At 48.7% G+C, this 13,263-nt stretch overlaps 6 protein-coding genes across 6 annotated transcripts; 4 read left to right on the forward strand and 2 right to left on the reverse strand.

The window, feature by feature from the left end:
* Positions 1 to 520: 520 nt before the first annotated feature.
* N7509_001227 (thioredoxin domain-containing protein) lies at positions 521 to 1,201 on the reverse strand (the record flags this gene model as incomplete). Its single annotated transcript, XM_056625864.1, has 1 exon — positions 521 to 1,201. The coding sequence occupies one exon, from the start codon at positions 1,199 to 1,201 to the stop codon at positions 521 to 523; it is 681 nt and encodes a 226-aa protein (XP_056494446.1).
* Positions 1,202 to 1,857: 656 nt separating this feature from the next.
* Positions 1,858 to 3,176, forward strand: gmtA (GDP-mannose transporter; the record flags this gene model as incomplete). The annotated part of the gene is made up of 4 exons (XM_056625865.1): positions 1,858 to 2,100; positions 2,157 to 2,244; positions 2,307 to 2,678; positions 2,734 to 3,176. 4 exons carry the CDS (start codon positions 1,858 to 1,860, stop codon positions 3,174 to 3,176), a joined length of 1,146 nt encoding a protein of 381 aa, XP_056494447.1.
* Positions 3,177 to 4,327: 1,151 nt separating this feature from the next.
* Positions 4,328 to 5,951, forward strand: N7509_001229 (25S rRNA (uracil2634-N3)-methyltransferase; the record flags this gene model as incomplete). The annotated part of the gene is made up of 2 exons (XM_056625866.1): positions 4,328 to 4,601; positions 4,849 to 5,951. 2 exons carry the CDS (start codon positions 4,328 to 4,330, stop codon positions 5,949 to 5,951), a joined length of 1,377 nt encoding a protein of 458 aa, XP_056494448.1.
* A 167-nt stretch (positions 5,952 to 6,118) lies between these two features.
* N7509_001230 (FYV10 family protein) lies at positions 6,119 to 7,519 on the reverse strand (the record flags this gene model as incomplete). The annotated part of the gene is made up of 3 exons (XM_056625867.1): positions 6,119 to 6,550; positions 6,604 to 7,398; positions 7,466 to 7,519. 3 exons carry the CDS (start codon positions 7,517 to 7,519, stop codon positions 6,119 to 6,121), a joined length of 1,281 nt encoding a protein of 426 aa, XP_056494449.1.
* An 854-nt stretch (positions 7,520 to 8,373) lies between these two features.
* N7509_001231 (uncharacterized protein) lies at positions 8,374 to 9,485 on the forward strand (the record flags this gene model as incomplete). Its single annotated transcript, XM_056625868.1, has 4 exons — positions 8,374 to 8,410; positions 8,473 to 8,639; positions 8,671 to 8,909; positions 9,008 to 9,485. 4 exons carry the CDS (start codon positions 8,374 to 8,376, stop codon positions 9,483 to 9,485), a joined length of 921 nt encoding a protein of 306 aa, XP_056494450.1.
* A 3,102-nt stretch (positions 9,486 to 12,587) lies between these two features.
* Positions 12,588 to 13,001, forward strand: N7509_001232 (uncharacterized protein; the record flags this gene model as incomplete). Its single annotated transcript, XM_056625869.1, has 1 exon — positions 12,588 to 13,001. The coding sequence occupies one exon, from the start codon at positions 12,588 to 12,590 to the stop codon at positions 12,999 to 13,001; it is 414 nt and encodes a 137-aa protein (XP_056494451.1).
* Positions 13,002 to 13,263: the final 262 nt, after the last annotated feature.

The raw sequence follows: 13,263 nt of genomic DNA on the forward strand, positions 1-13,263 counted from the left end.
ACCCAGTACTTCCCCGGTGATCATGGACTACTCGGACGCGATGACTACCGTTGTGTCGTTACTGTCTAGATGAGTTAAATGAAAGGACAAGGCATGGCAGTCTATGAGGTGTTAAACGTTTCACACCCGTTGGGTTGATCTTTTTTCTTCTGGCTGTCAGCATGTACAGTTATTGTGGTACATCAAGTTTTCCGGTTATGCGATCTCTGGCATTTTCCAGGTCCTCGTTGCCGTCAAACAGAACATGCAGACAATCATGTCATGTCTTTTCACGCAGGATGCCTCGGGCTACTGTCTTCTTGCCGCGGTGGTTGAGTCTGTCCATTTTCATCTCATCATAAAATACACACTGTGGTATCATAAAGAAGTCCTCCCCAATCCTAGGTTTCAATCACCAGCCATGTATACCCTTGTCTATTTACCCTCTCATGAGCCTTTTTGACTGTTGGCCCATCATATCCCATGGTATATCATTTTCATGTACATGTCAGGCAGATCCACCGCCAATTAGACCAGTCCCTTATTCCCAATCATCATCGTCGTCATCCCCACGAATAATCCCACTGCGAATAGTCTTGTTCTTCTTCACTCTAGGCCCCCTCCTAACCTCCTCCCCTTCACTCCCACTCTCCTCATCCTCATCATTATCATCATCCGAGAACTTCGCCTGAAGAAGAACATCCTTGCCCAACAAGCGTTTCTCAAGAACCTTCACGCTAAAGCTCTCCCCAGCATCATTCCCCCGAGCACCAAGGCCTTCAAACCCAACAACACGCGTAACACCAACCCCATCCTTAAACCCAATCACACAAGGCAATACGCGAATTCCCAATTTCTCCGTCAAAAACGGCGTGCTCCGCACATCAACCCGCGCAAAGGAGACCTCATAGTGTCGCGCCGCAAGCTCCGATAACCGCTTATCCATTACCATGCACCGCGCGAAATCGTCGTGGGCAAAGTGCACGATACACCGCGTGCTGCGCGTTGTGAAGTCCAGTACGGCTTGGTCGCCTGAGATGGAGGGGTAGGTGGTTGTGGTGTTGGCTGTTGCGGCGTTCTTGGCGTCGCGGTTGGTCTTTTTCGAGGCGTATTCGGCATTTAGTTGTTGGATGCGGTGGTCACGGTAGCTTGTGTCTTCTTCGTGTTCCAGTGCGGCGAAGAGGGCTTCGTCGTCCGACTCGGTTGTAGCGTGGGCGGACATTTTGAGTGTGCCCTTGAGGGGTGGGGTTGAGGGTATGAGGGGTTTTGTGGATATAGGTGGGCTGTCGATTACTCAATTGGAGTCATTGATGGTAGGGGGACTCCTTGAATTGAGTTGTGGTGAAAGTGGGGGGTAGTTGTAGTGGTGATGTTGGTGAAAGTGGGCTGGATACTGTCTGCGGTGCGGCGTATACTCGAGCTCGGGTCACCGTTTATCACGGGGTGATTTCCCGTTTGGACAATATTCGGCAATTGATGTGGGGATAAAGTAGGTAATTGGATAATTCTGAGTCTATTCAACACTTAAACTGTTTTTAATCTTTTTTTCCATAATAATCAAACTAGTTATACCAGTATCCAAGTGTACTGGAGTAAATTAAAATTAGAATGTAATTTCATGTAATTATAGGGCTGACTCAGCCCCCTATCTGCTGACATAATCTCCAAAAGTTCCTCTCGCGGCGTTTCTCTTGCGCGTCGTGAACTTCGATACTTCCAGCCTGTCCAGTTTGTTCCAACTTTCCACTGTCGCTCGCTTTGTCTGCGCACGTCGACGTCTTCTCTCGACTCTCGACTCTCGACTCTTGACTTCCGGTCTTCGGTTTCCGACTTCTCATCCCTCCCTTCCCGTTCACTCGCCCACCCGAACCCTCCGCCATGGCTGACGATAAGAAGACCGACGACTACACTGTCGAGATGGACAAGCTTGACAAGGGAAACAAGGAGTTCGAGGCGGCTCCGTCGCCTCTGCCCCGTGTTTCCCATCCCAGTCCGGTCGCAGGCCACCCTGCCTTGCCTGTTCTGGCCTACTGTGGTGCCTCCATTCTGATGACCGTCATGAACAAGTATGTCTTGTCGGGTCTGGACTTCAACCTCAACTTCCTTCTGCTCATGGTTCAGGTACGTTTGTTGTCAAAGAAGGCCCGTCGGCGATTACTCAATACTAACATACCCAGTCGCTTGTCTGCATTACTGCCATCCAAACATGCAAGTCCATGGGTCTCATCACCTATCGTGACTTCAACACCGATGAGGCGAAGAAGTGTAAGCCCCCTCTGATCCACCAAGGGTTGCCGTTTGTATCTAACATATTATTCTCTTGTTAGGGTTCCCCATCACTCTTCTTTTGATCGGCATGATCTACACCGGCTCCAAGGCCCTCCAGTTCCTCTCCATCCCCGTTTACACCATCTTCAAGAACCTGACCATCATCCTGATTGCTTATGGCGAGGTCCTTTGGTTCGGTGGTTCGGTTACTGCGTTGACTCTCTTCTCCTTCGGCCTGATGGTGTTCAGCTCCCTCATCGCCGCCTGGGCTGATATCAAGCACGCCGTTGAGAGCAGCGGCGACACCTCCAGCGCTGTCTCCACCCTCAATGCCGGTTATCTGTGGATGTTGATCAACTGCCTGTGCACCTCGTCCTATGTTCTGGGCATGCGCAAGCGTATTAAGCTTACCAACTTCAAGGACTTTGACAGTATGTCCCCTACTTGTTCCTTTTTCTTCGCCCCCAACCCACTAACCCATCTTAGCCATGTTCTACAACAACCTGCTTTCTATCCCCGTCCTGCTCGTCGCCACCCTCCTCCTCGAGGACTGGTCGTCTGCCAACCTGGCCCGCAACTTCCCCGAGGCCAACCGTAACGGTATTATGGTCGCCATGATCCTGTCCGGTGCCTCTACTGTCTTCATTTCCTACGCCTCCGCCTGGTGCGTGCGCGTTACCTCGTCCACCACCTACTCCATGGTCGGCGCTCTGAACAAGCTCCCTATTGCTCTGTCTGGTCTCATTTTCTTCGACGCCCCATGCACTTTCCCCAGTGTCTCCGCCATCTGCGTCGGCTTTGTTTCCGGTATCGTCTATGCCGTGGCCAAGATCAAGCAGAACGCCAAGCCCAAGATTGGTATTCTCCCCACCTCCAACCCTCTGGTCAGCGCCAGTAGCCAGAGCATGCGCGACTCCCTGCGCTCCTAAAATACTCCACCTTGATCTCAATTCTTAAAAAGGCGGGAAAGAAACTTAGCCAACCTTCCCCTCCAACCCTACCCCCTTCCAATCTGGTTTTACCCATTGGAAAGGCAGGGCAAACCAATCCCCTTCATCTGTCATGATGCGACGCGGGGGAGCATTTATTGCATTTGTATGACTCACGTTTCATTGCAGCCCGTCGATGCACTCTGCAATTCGATACTGTATCCTTTTTTCCGTTGTCTCTTTCTCTTTCCGGTGTTGGTGGCTTCTACTTTCTTGTCTTCCTTCATCTGGGGAAAGGGTTCTCCATCTTGGTTTGCAGTATGATATAGTAATTTTTCTACCTCTGTTCTCTTTTTTCTCTTCCTCTTCCCCCTCATGCGGGCATAGCCTGGTTTTCCCCCTCTCATGTTCGATGTATATAGGTCTGCTTGGAGTAAAGCAATAGAGTGTGCTTTTGAGATATGTTCATGTCTTTAATTCATAGGCATCTAATATAAGGTTTTGTGTTTTAACTTGAGGTTTTCCTTGTGTCCTGCAAGTTTTTGGCTATCTTCAACTTGAAGTTTGTAGAGAGAGCTGGTCAACTGGGTAGTTGTAAATAGATTTACTCGACCCTTCTATAGAGGTCTTCGCTAATTCCACAACCCCCCCCCCCCCCCCTCTTTACCATATATTAGTAGTGCTATCACTTTTTCGATTCTATCCATTATGTTCCTTTGGATTAATTGATCTTGTACATATAATTTCCAAGTTAGTTCTTGGTGGTTTCCGCTTGCGGAACCGATTGGACCGGATTTGTCTCCGCTGAGGCTGATCTATCAACGGTGATATTCGCAGTAAAACCATTCTACCACAGATTCTCTCTTCAATCATGAGTGTTCTGGAAATATTCTACAGCAGATTCCTGTTAATAAATCCAAGAAATCAAACCTGTATACCAATTCCTTAGTGTTTCACTCTGCCAGCCAATCGGTGTAGCTATCGATAGACAACCACTTTTCCCGTCCGGAACTTTGATTGGCCGACATTATTTTCAACCTCAACCTCAACTCTCACAATACTCAGCCTAACACCCACCAACAACCAAATCTATACATCAAATACGCTATACTACATATAAAACCACAACCGCCGTCAAGACAAACATCGCCATGCCCCGCAAGAAGCAGAAGGGCCCTCCTCCTCGTGCCAATCGTCCTGGTGGCCCTAAACAGGGTCAAGCTCAGGGCCAGGGCGCTGGAGCAGGAAAAGGAAAAGGCGCGCCCGCATCTGTCCAGCAGAAGGGTGGAAAACAGAATTCTGCTCCAGGGCCTGGGGCTGGAAATGGAGGTGGAAGTGGACCGCAGAAGTTGCAGGGCTCGCAGCAGAATCAGAGGCCCATTGTGCCGTTTTTAAGGGGAGATCGGATTTTGTTGATTGGTGAGGGTACGTGATTGCTTTTCTTTTTGTTGGCTTTTCTTTGGACTTGGGAGCTTCTTTTCCGCGTTTATGGTTTGGCTTTTTGTTTGAATTTGCTTGGTTGGTTTGGAAAATCTCAATTCTTTCCATTGGATACTGAGTAAATGTCGATCGAATTCTCCAAGGGCCTTTTGTATTTGATTAGAAATGGCACTCACCTTGGCAGGAAAAGGGGAAACAAAAAAAGTCATCTCATACTAATTATCAACTACAGGTGATTTCTCATTCGCCCGATCTCTGGCAAAGCAATACAAATGTCGCAAACTCTGCGCAACATGCTACGATTCCAAGGAAACACTCTACACCAAATACCCACAAGCGGATTCACATATCCAAGAAATCCTCTCATCATCAAAATCCACGTCCACTGAAACAGAGGACAAAGAGAAGCAAGAGGGAGCAGGAGAATCATCGCATCAACCCTCCTCCCACCCCGGTCCAAAGGTCCTCTTCTCCATAGACGCGCGCAAACTCGGCACCCAAGGCGGCGGAGGCAAAGAGATAAAAACAGGTTTCACCCGCCGCGAGCGCAAAACACCCGCCTGGAAACTCCACCAGCAACAACATCAGCAGCAGCAGAAGGAAGAGCAGCAAGAAGCTGCACGACAAGATGCTCAGAATGGCGGTCAAGCATATGCTGCTAGGATGAAGATGCAACCGCACCCGAGTACTCCGACGACGCCGGTAGCAAATAGCGGGCCTTGGGATGTGATTTGTTTCAATTTTCCGCATGTGGGTGGTTTGTCGACGGATGTTAATCGGCAAGTTAGAGCGAATCAGGAAATGCTTGTTTCGTTTTTTAAGGCTTGTGTTCCTCTTTTATCGACGGCGCCGGAACAGGCTGGTTCGGATGATGAGTGGGAGTCTGGCGATGAGGAGGATGATGAGGAGTTTTCTGATGATGATGATGATGAGAACGATGCTGGCGAGGGTGCAGGTGCAGGTGCAGGTGCAGATGTCCAGACTACCGGCAAAACAACCCGGACAGGACCAGGTCAAATTCTCGTCTCGCTTTTTGAAGCCGAGCCGTATACGCTTTGGAATATTAAGGATCTGGCGCGGCATGCGGGGTTGCAGGTTGTCACTAGTTTCCGATTTCCTTGGTCTTCGTATGAGGGTTATTCGCATGCGCGGACTTTAGGGGAGGTTGAGGGGAAAGATGGCCAGCGAGGTGGATGGCGTGGGGAGGATCGGAACGCGAGGATGTATGTTTTTGAAGTGAAGAAGGAGGTTCCTAAGGGTGGGAAGAAGAAGAAGGAAACTACCAAGGGCGGAAAGACGAAGAGGCCGAGAGATGACTCGAGTGATAGCGAGTAATTGGGTTTAAACCCTAGCGCTGGAGTGGTTTTATCTTCTGCATATTTATCAGTGGTTTTGAGAGAAGCAGCTAGTAGATATCAAGAATAAGTAGTATTGATATTGAAATGTTCGGATCCCGCCCGAATGAGATTGATTGAGTTTGCATTCGTTATACCCCTGTCCCTTCACAATATATACACTTTCTTCATGTCGCTTTCTAGGAAAACCTCGCCCGTTGTTGGATCCTTCACTTTCCCGTCTTCGACAGAGCCTACCTGTCTGCTGATATCCAGCAAACGAGACTTGCTGTACACTCGGCCGTTCGGCAACACGATCGAGTCACCTTCAACGTAACTCTTGGAATGATGCGCGTATGGCATCTTACGTGCAAGGTCGTTCAACTCTGTCGAGCATATTGGGCAAACGGAGGTAGCTGTGGATGCTGAGTTGGAGCTCGATGAGGCGTAGGCAGAGTGGCAAAGAGGTGTCTTCAACGCAGACAGTCCGGCGGATAAAGCAATATGCAACAATGGCTGTGATGGCAAGGAAAGCAGTTCATGGTGAGTCTTTATGAAGAGGTCAGACAGATACTTCCAACGGTCTGTTGAAAACAGGGTCTGCTAAACGTTAGTCCTTGTATGCCCCCGATTCTTCGGAACAAATGACAGACCTTATACGGCTCTGCTCGGGTATCTGGGGTGATAACAAGCATTCCTGCTGCTCGCATAATTTCTTTATTCTGTGTCTCTTGGTTTGTGATCAAATATCTTTTTGCATGAGCAATGGCCTCGATTTTCTTTGTTTGATCACGCGACCGGACCAGCTCGATGTATTGCTGCAGGCGCAGTTCGAATTCCAGATTATGCTGCACCAAACCAATCAGTATGCCCGGGCCAATCTCCTTAAGTGTGGTGGTTTTCCATACCTGACTCTTCTTCAGCGCGGCTTTGTTCTCACCGCACCACTGTAGCGCCTCTTTGGTCTCCCCTTGGCGTAGACACTCGACAATCCGCTGGCACTGTGTAAAAACACCCAAATCGACTAGATCTTCAATATCCCGCTCTTGCGCTAATTGCTTCGCACTCTCCGAATATCCCGACCGCAGCATATGATCCACGAGTAACCGATCTAGTCTTACCCGAGACCACTGATCATACTTGACATCCGCCAAGCTCGGAATCTTATGCAGGGCCTCTAGATGCTGAATACGCTTGCGCGATTGGTTCTGTATCCTCTTTTCTTCTTCCTGTAAGCTCTGCATTTTCCGTTTCAGGCCCTGCATGCGGGAGAGCATCGCATCGAGGGCGGCAAGTGTCTGGTCCGGCGTTTGGGTGTTGGATAGGGAGGCGTTGGCCGCTTCTTTAAGGGCTGGGATGACATATTCTTTCTCTCGTTCGACGGATCTTTGAACGGACTTGAAGTTTCTTCGTGCTAGGTCGTTGGGGAGGCGGAGGAGTGGTTGGTCCTATTCAGAGAGTGTAGTTAGCTTCCGATTCCGGTTTCGGCGCTCTTTTCGAAATGCTGCCACCCACCAAGATGATATGACTCTCTGGATTGAGCTTGATGGAAGTTAGCTCTGCTGCCATGCTGGTTCTGGGCGAGACTGCCTCTGTATCTGCCTTGTATGGTGTTCTTGATTCAAGTGAGGAGAAGTTGCGGTGATGACGGAGGGAATGCGGAGAGTGGAGATCGGAGCACGGAGCACCTCTTGGGTCACGAGATCGTCATGCAATCAGCAGCTAATGAGGTGATGGAAATGCAGAACGCGTGGAAAATAATTACTGTTTACTAAGAAGCATTATAACCGTAGATTAAATATTTTGTAATTTATTTCGTTGGCTTCTGTCACTGCCCAGGTGGCTTATGGAAATAACCCTGTAGATAACTACGGAGAATATGCTACAAGGTATAAAATAGCAGTATAACTAAGTATAACTACTAATAAAGGGCCTATATAATATAAGACTACACTGCTTACAGAAGCAGATAATCAGACTTCCCCTTCTCTCCTTCTATCCCTGGCTGTCCTCTCTATACTCCTACTATTCCCCAGTAGCCTAGACCTAGTTCACCGACAGCTCCCCTCGTGGGCCCCAGCGGGCTCTAGGCCGTGCTTTCTTTTGACATCAGCCCTGTGAAAATGATCAGCAATTTTCAAACAGGCCGACCCTCAACATCAAATCCGAGTTTGTGTTTATTTGCACCTCCGAGTCTTATATCAACCACACTGCTGCTTCTACGTGAGTTCCCGACGCGTTGCTGAGTCAGGCTGACGAATCATAAGCGAGCCGATGAGGGCCAACTCACCGGGACGCGTAGAACAGGCCCCTATCTTCTCGTTTCTTCTTTGCTAGATTGACCACTACCTTACGGATATTTTCTTCATAAAGCAGAGTGCAGTCGATTGGGTTGGAGGGTATCTATTATATCCGTCAGAAACATGGGACACGACGTGCCTCCAGCCGGCGGTTTGAAAGGTATGGACACACGAAAATTGCACCGAAACTTCGCAATATCGTTTCCTTATACCGCTTGTTAGTTTGGACCACTCTTATCACAAATACTGCGTATTTGTCTGGTCTTTTGACCCTAGACTATTCTCTCAAGAAAGTTGGCTCAAAGTATCCACTCGTCGTGCTTTATACGGACTCATTTCCTGCGGATGGACATAAAGCTCTTGACGCAAGAGGAATACTGAAACGACATGTACCTTATCTTCTCTCCAACATCTACAAAGGATTACGCAAACGATGTCCGCTTCTACGACTGCTGGAGCAAGCTTACGCCATTTTCACTCATTGAATATGATCGCATTGTCCAGCTTGATAGTGATATGCTGGTCCTGCAAAATATGGATGAGCTGATGGAGATTCCTTTGGATGGAGCAGATATGAAGGGAATGGGTGATCGTGTGTTTGCTGCTAGCCACGCATGTGTCTGCAATCCGCTTCATAAGCCTCATTATCCTACTGATTGGTAAGCCTGGTGATGGTGGTGCTGGTATTTATTGAATCATAAATACCTTTCTATTCCTGAATTATTTGTGGAGATGCTAATTCGATATTTGGGGACAGGGTTCCGGCCAATTGTGCCTACACTACTCAGCATGACAGCCCAGATATTGCGCAAACAGCTGGACCTTCAGCTACCGCAGGCCTAGGAATACCAAATGGTGGCCTCCAGGTGGTGAACCCTTCACAGGCAATTTATGACAAAATTGTTGAACAGCTTGCGTCTGAGTCTGCAACATCCGGATATGATTTCGCTGACCAGTCACTTCTTGGTGATATTTTCTATGGCCGATGGGTTGCGCTGCCGTATATATACAACGCGCTTAAGACACTACGCTGGAAAGGAGTTCATGATTCTATATGGCGCGACAATAGTGTGAAAAACGTGCATTATATATTAAGCCCGAAGCCGTGGGATGAATGGGCTAACGGGCAGATACATGAGGGAGAGAGCCAAGATCCTTCCCATGCTTGGTGGATATCATTGAATTCGGAGAGATTAGCAGAGGAAGAACAGGGAGGTCTTGCGGATGGCTTTTGAGCTACTAGTAATTTCACAAACTCCAAATCTTCGCTTTACTGTGCCTCGTATAGCTTGGTGGGAGTCTAATAAGGCCTCGAGATCAGAGGTCTTGCGCTGCCATTCCACCACAGGAGCTGGGAGCTTTTGAATGGTATTACAGCTAGTAGATACATTTATACTCTTATCCCGACCGGTATTGGGACCAGTAGCTCGAGCATGAGGGGGAGGCATCGTATACCTTTCTTGGGGAGTGGCATTCAGATATACCGGTGGGGTGGTAAAGTCAAGAAGAATAATTAGACCACACGCTCGTCCGATGTGAAAAGTTATGCCGGGGAGGGGAAATTGGCTGGCTTTGCCTCGAGGTGATGTTTGTGTTTCCACTCAAACTGTTGAGCCTGGGCCTGGCTCGCTGGTGTGCTGTCTGTATTAGGATTTGTCTCTGTCGGTTTCGGAGGATATCTCGTATTTGATCATCGGTATATGACTGTGACTGAGGTCCAAGCTTTTGGCGAGCCAAGTGGATATCCTGGGCGGTGATAGGTCGCATGGGTGGAAATGCCTGGGGCTGCAATGCGTGTGAGTGCGATGATGGCGTTGACGGACTGGGTTGCGACTGCCCACTAGACATGCGACTAGTACCGGCAGAAATGGATACGTTACTCCGGCCATAAGCGAATTGAGCGCTAGATCTCGGGGGTCGCCTTTTAGGGTCGTCAGGGAAGAATTGAGCAGCCATATCTTGTGGCATTGGGCCGCCGTTCAGATTCATAGTCCCAGGAGATTCGCGACCGGGAGGTTGGAAATCGGCAAGGATGGTATTAGTACTAGTAGATATAGCTCGGGGAGCAGATATCGTGTTCCGCTCTTGGGGAGTGCCTGATTGAGGCTGAGGTATGTGTAAATGCGGTGGCGTAAATTTATCCCGTGGACTGAGGTCGGGTCCTATTCGCGCTGTTATCGTGCTTTGGCGTGTTTGACTGTTCATTTGACCGAGTTCATGTTGCATCCGGTTATACTTTCTCTCATGTCTCTCATGCTCAAGTATTAGAGCCACCAGCCTTCGTCGCGTCTGTGTAGCTTCGCAAGACCGGTCTTCCGATATCGTTTTTGAAGTCCTTGTGGCGGGCTGAGGCTTTTTGACCTTGTCACGCAAAGCGCGAAATGATCTTTTGGGCGTAGCCATCTTGTAATTCTGCGATCAAAAGGCATGGCATTGTCTCAATAGTCTGACCAAATGAAGTAGTAGCCGGGTTGGAAGGGACAGACCGTCGCTGCTTAGCTATTCACAACCCGATGATCGTGTGACCAAGAAGGTGTGGTAGGGGAGGTAGGCACACCGACTTGATGATAGTTGAGCGCGTAATGGAGAAGTAGGAAGCGAAGTAGTCTCAGATCCGGAAATTCCTACCCAGCCGCCTTCTGGATCGTTGATATTGTGAGGTAGTCGGTGGGTGACGTTTGTGTGAAGGGACGATTGGCTGCAACTTGGGCATTCGGCCCCTGCGAGTCAAGTGCTGGGCAGAAGGTACAAGAGATCACGTTAGTCAATAAGCGACTGGCGGTGTGGTCTCTCCTCATTTTAGATGCCCAATGGAGAACGCTATTGAAGCGCCCGGGTTGCCGAGCACCCCGCTCGAGGCTCAGCGCAAATCAATTTCAGAAAATGACTCTCCAAACGTTTGCTGATGCTCGCAAGCCTTTCGGCACGTCTGTACAATGTCTTTTACTTCTCACCATTATTGTGTCGCAGTCCTGTGTGCGCTTCGCGTTGAGCTTCTTGCAGTACGAGCTCTATTTGACGAAGAGCACCAACCGTTGAAAACTGCCAAAGAAGATACAAACCATTATTCACTGGGACGAATGGGTGGGAAGTTTGTCGTGGCGACATGTCTTCCATCCGGGGAGTATGGCACTAATGCAGCAAGTGCGATAATGCTCAATCTACAACGAAGCTTTCCACGAGTCGAATACTGTTTGTTAGTGGGAATTGGCGGAGGCGTGCCCTCCCCCACAAACGACGTTCGCCTCGGTGATGTCGTTGTTAGCCATCCGGATGGTGCCGTTCCAGCTGTTGTGCAATACGACATGGGGAAGATGCTGGAAAATGAGGTGTTCAACATTACAGGAATACTCCGATCACCACCCCGACTGCTTATGACCGCAATCGCCAGTCTTCGATCACGACCAAACGAAGAAGCCAACTCACTTCAATATTATATAGAGAAAATTGGAAGAGGAAGGCCTGCGTATCAATTCCCAGGTCGAAACAAGGACATCCTATTTGCGACAAATGCCCCCCACCAGACAGCTGACGATGACTGCCGTTCTTGTCATGGTGATATTGTCAACAGACCCGACCGCCCTTCGGATGAACCAAAGATTTTCTATGGACCAATTGGATCCGGAAATAAACTTATCAAAAGCGCCAGATATAGAGACTACTTACGGGAAACGCATAAGATCATGTGCTTTGAGATGGAAGCAGCTGGTGTGATGAACTTGGTTCCATGCTTAGTGATACGAGGTATTTGTGACTATGCAGACTCCCATAAGAACAAGGTCTGGCAGGAATATGCAGCAGCAACAGCGGCAGCTTATGCGATGCTCTTACTTTGCACAACGAGAAACTACAAGGAAGCGAATGGCAGCCCCTTCATGTCGTTTGAGGCCAGGCCGATTTATGAAAACGAGAACAGGCTGGAAGATCTCACCAGACCTACCGAAGAAGGGGCGCCTAGCCGTTCTACTCAAGCAGCTCACATTGATGAGAGTCCAGAACTATGCCACAGTATCTACGGTCGTATTCCCAAGCGTTCTCCTGCAGCCTCTTGCAGGAGGTTCGATCTTGAATATCATCCTGACCAAACCCTGCAGAAGGTCTCTTCATTCGCAAAACGAGATCCATCATGGAATCCATGGCCAAAAGATAAATATTCTCTCCGACTGTTCGACAGCATCAGCGGCTGGATCACTGATCCAAACTGTAAATTGCTTACGGTTGGAGGAGCACTCGCTCGCTCGATTTCGGAGCTTCCCACACCCGCAAATTTCGCCTGTCATGTAATACAGTTTCTGAGAAGCCAGACGGTGTCTCCAATCATCTGGCTATTTTCCAGCATGGATGACAGGCATAATCCCGAAAGAGCCTTCATGAGTCTTATTTCACAGGCTCTAGATCTGTACAGCGATATACCCAGAGAAGAATTGTCTATTAATGAAACGCAGCGAGAAGAAGCAACCGAAGAGCAACTTTGTATGATCTTTGCTCGCATTTTACCTTTCCTTCATGGATGCTTTATTGTGATCGAGATGAAAGATGCAGCCCTAGCAGGACGTCTAGAAGATGTCTTCCATCGAACTTTCGAAAATCCCGGCGCGAACTTCAAAGCAATGATAGTTAGTTACAATATGCGCCAGAAGGACTACCGTCATGAGAAAGTACGGCATGCCATTATGCCGGCAATAAAGCTGCGAGGTTCACAGCCTAACTGGGATGGCCGTTGGAACTCATTAAAAGCACAATTTACCTAGGGAAACGGACTTCAGGACTTCCCGTATATTCAGCTTAAGACAACGACAGCGTTCAACCATGCGGTCAAAGTCGAAATACTATCAAAATCTTGATATTTGATGAGTCTAGATGCCCGCGTTCTTTCATCATTTTTTGAAACAATTTGTCCCGCCCATCCTATATCTATTGAACCCAATTTAATCTATCGATCGAAAGCTGCGTACCGATTAAACTCTATCAGTATAGGACTACATCTTGACTTTGCAGATCACGCTTGTCATA

The sequence above is a fragment of the Penicillium cosmopolitanum genome (assembly GCF_028827165.1).
Source record: "Penicillium cosmopolitanum strain IBT 29677 chromosome Unknown utg000003l:1.0-3747932.0:1.0-3751027.0, whole genome shotgun sequence".
In the NCBI taxonomy this organism is placed as follows: Eukaryota; Fungi; Ascomycota; class Eurotiomycetes; order Eurotiales; family Aspergillaceae; genus Penicillium; species Penicillium cosmopolitanum.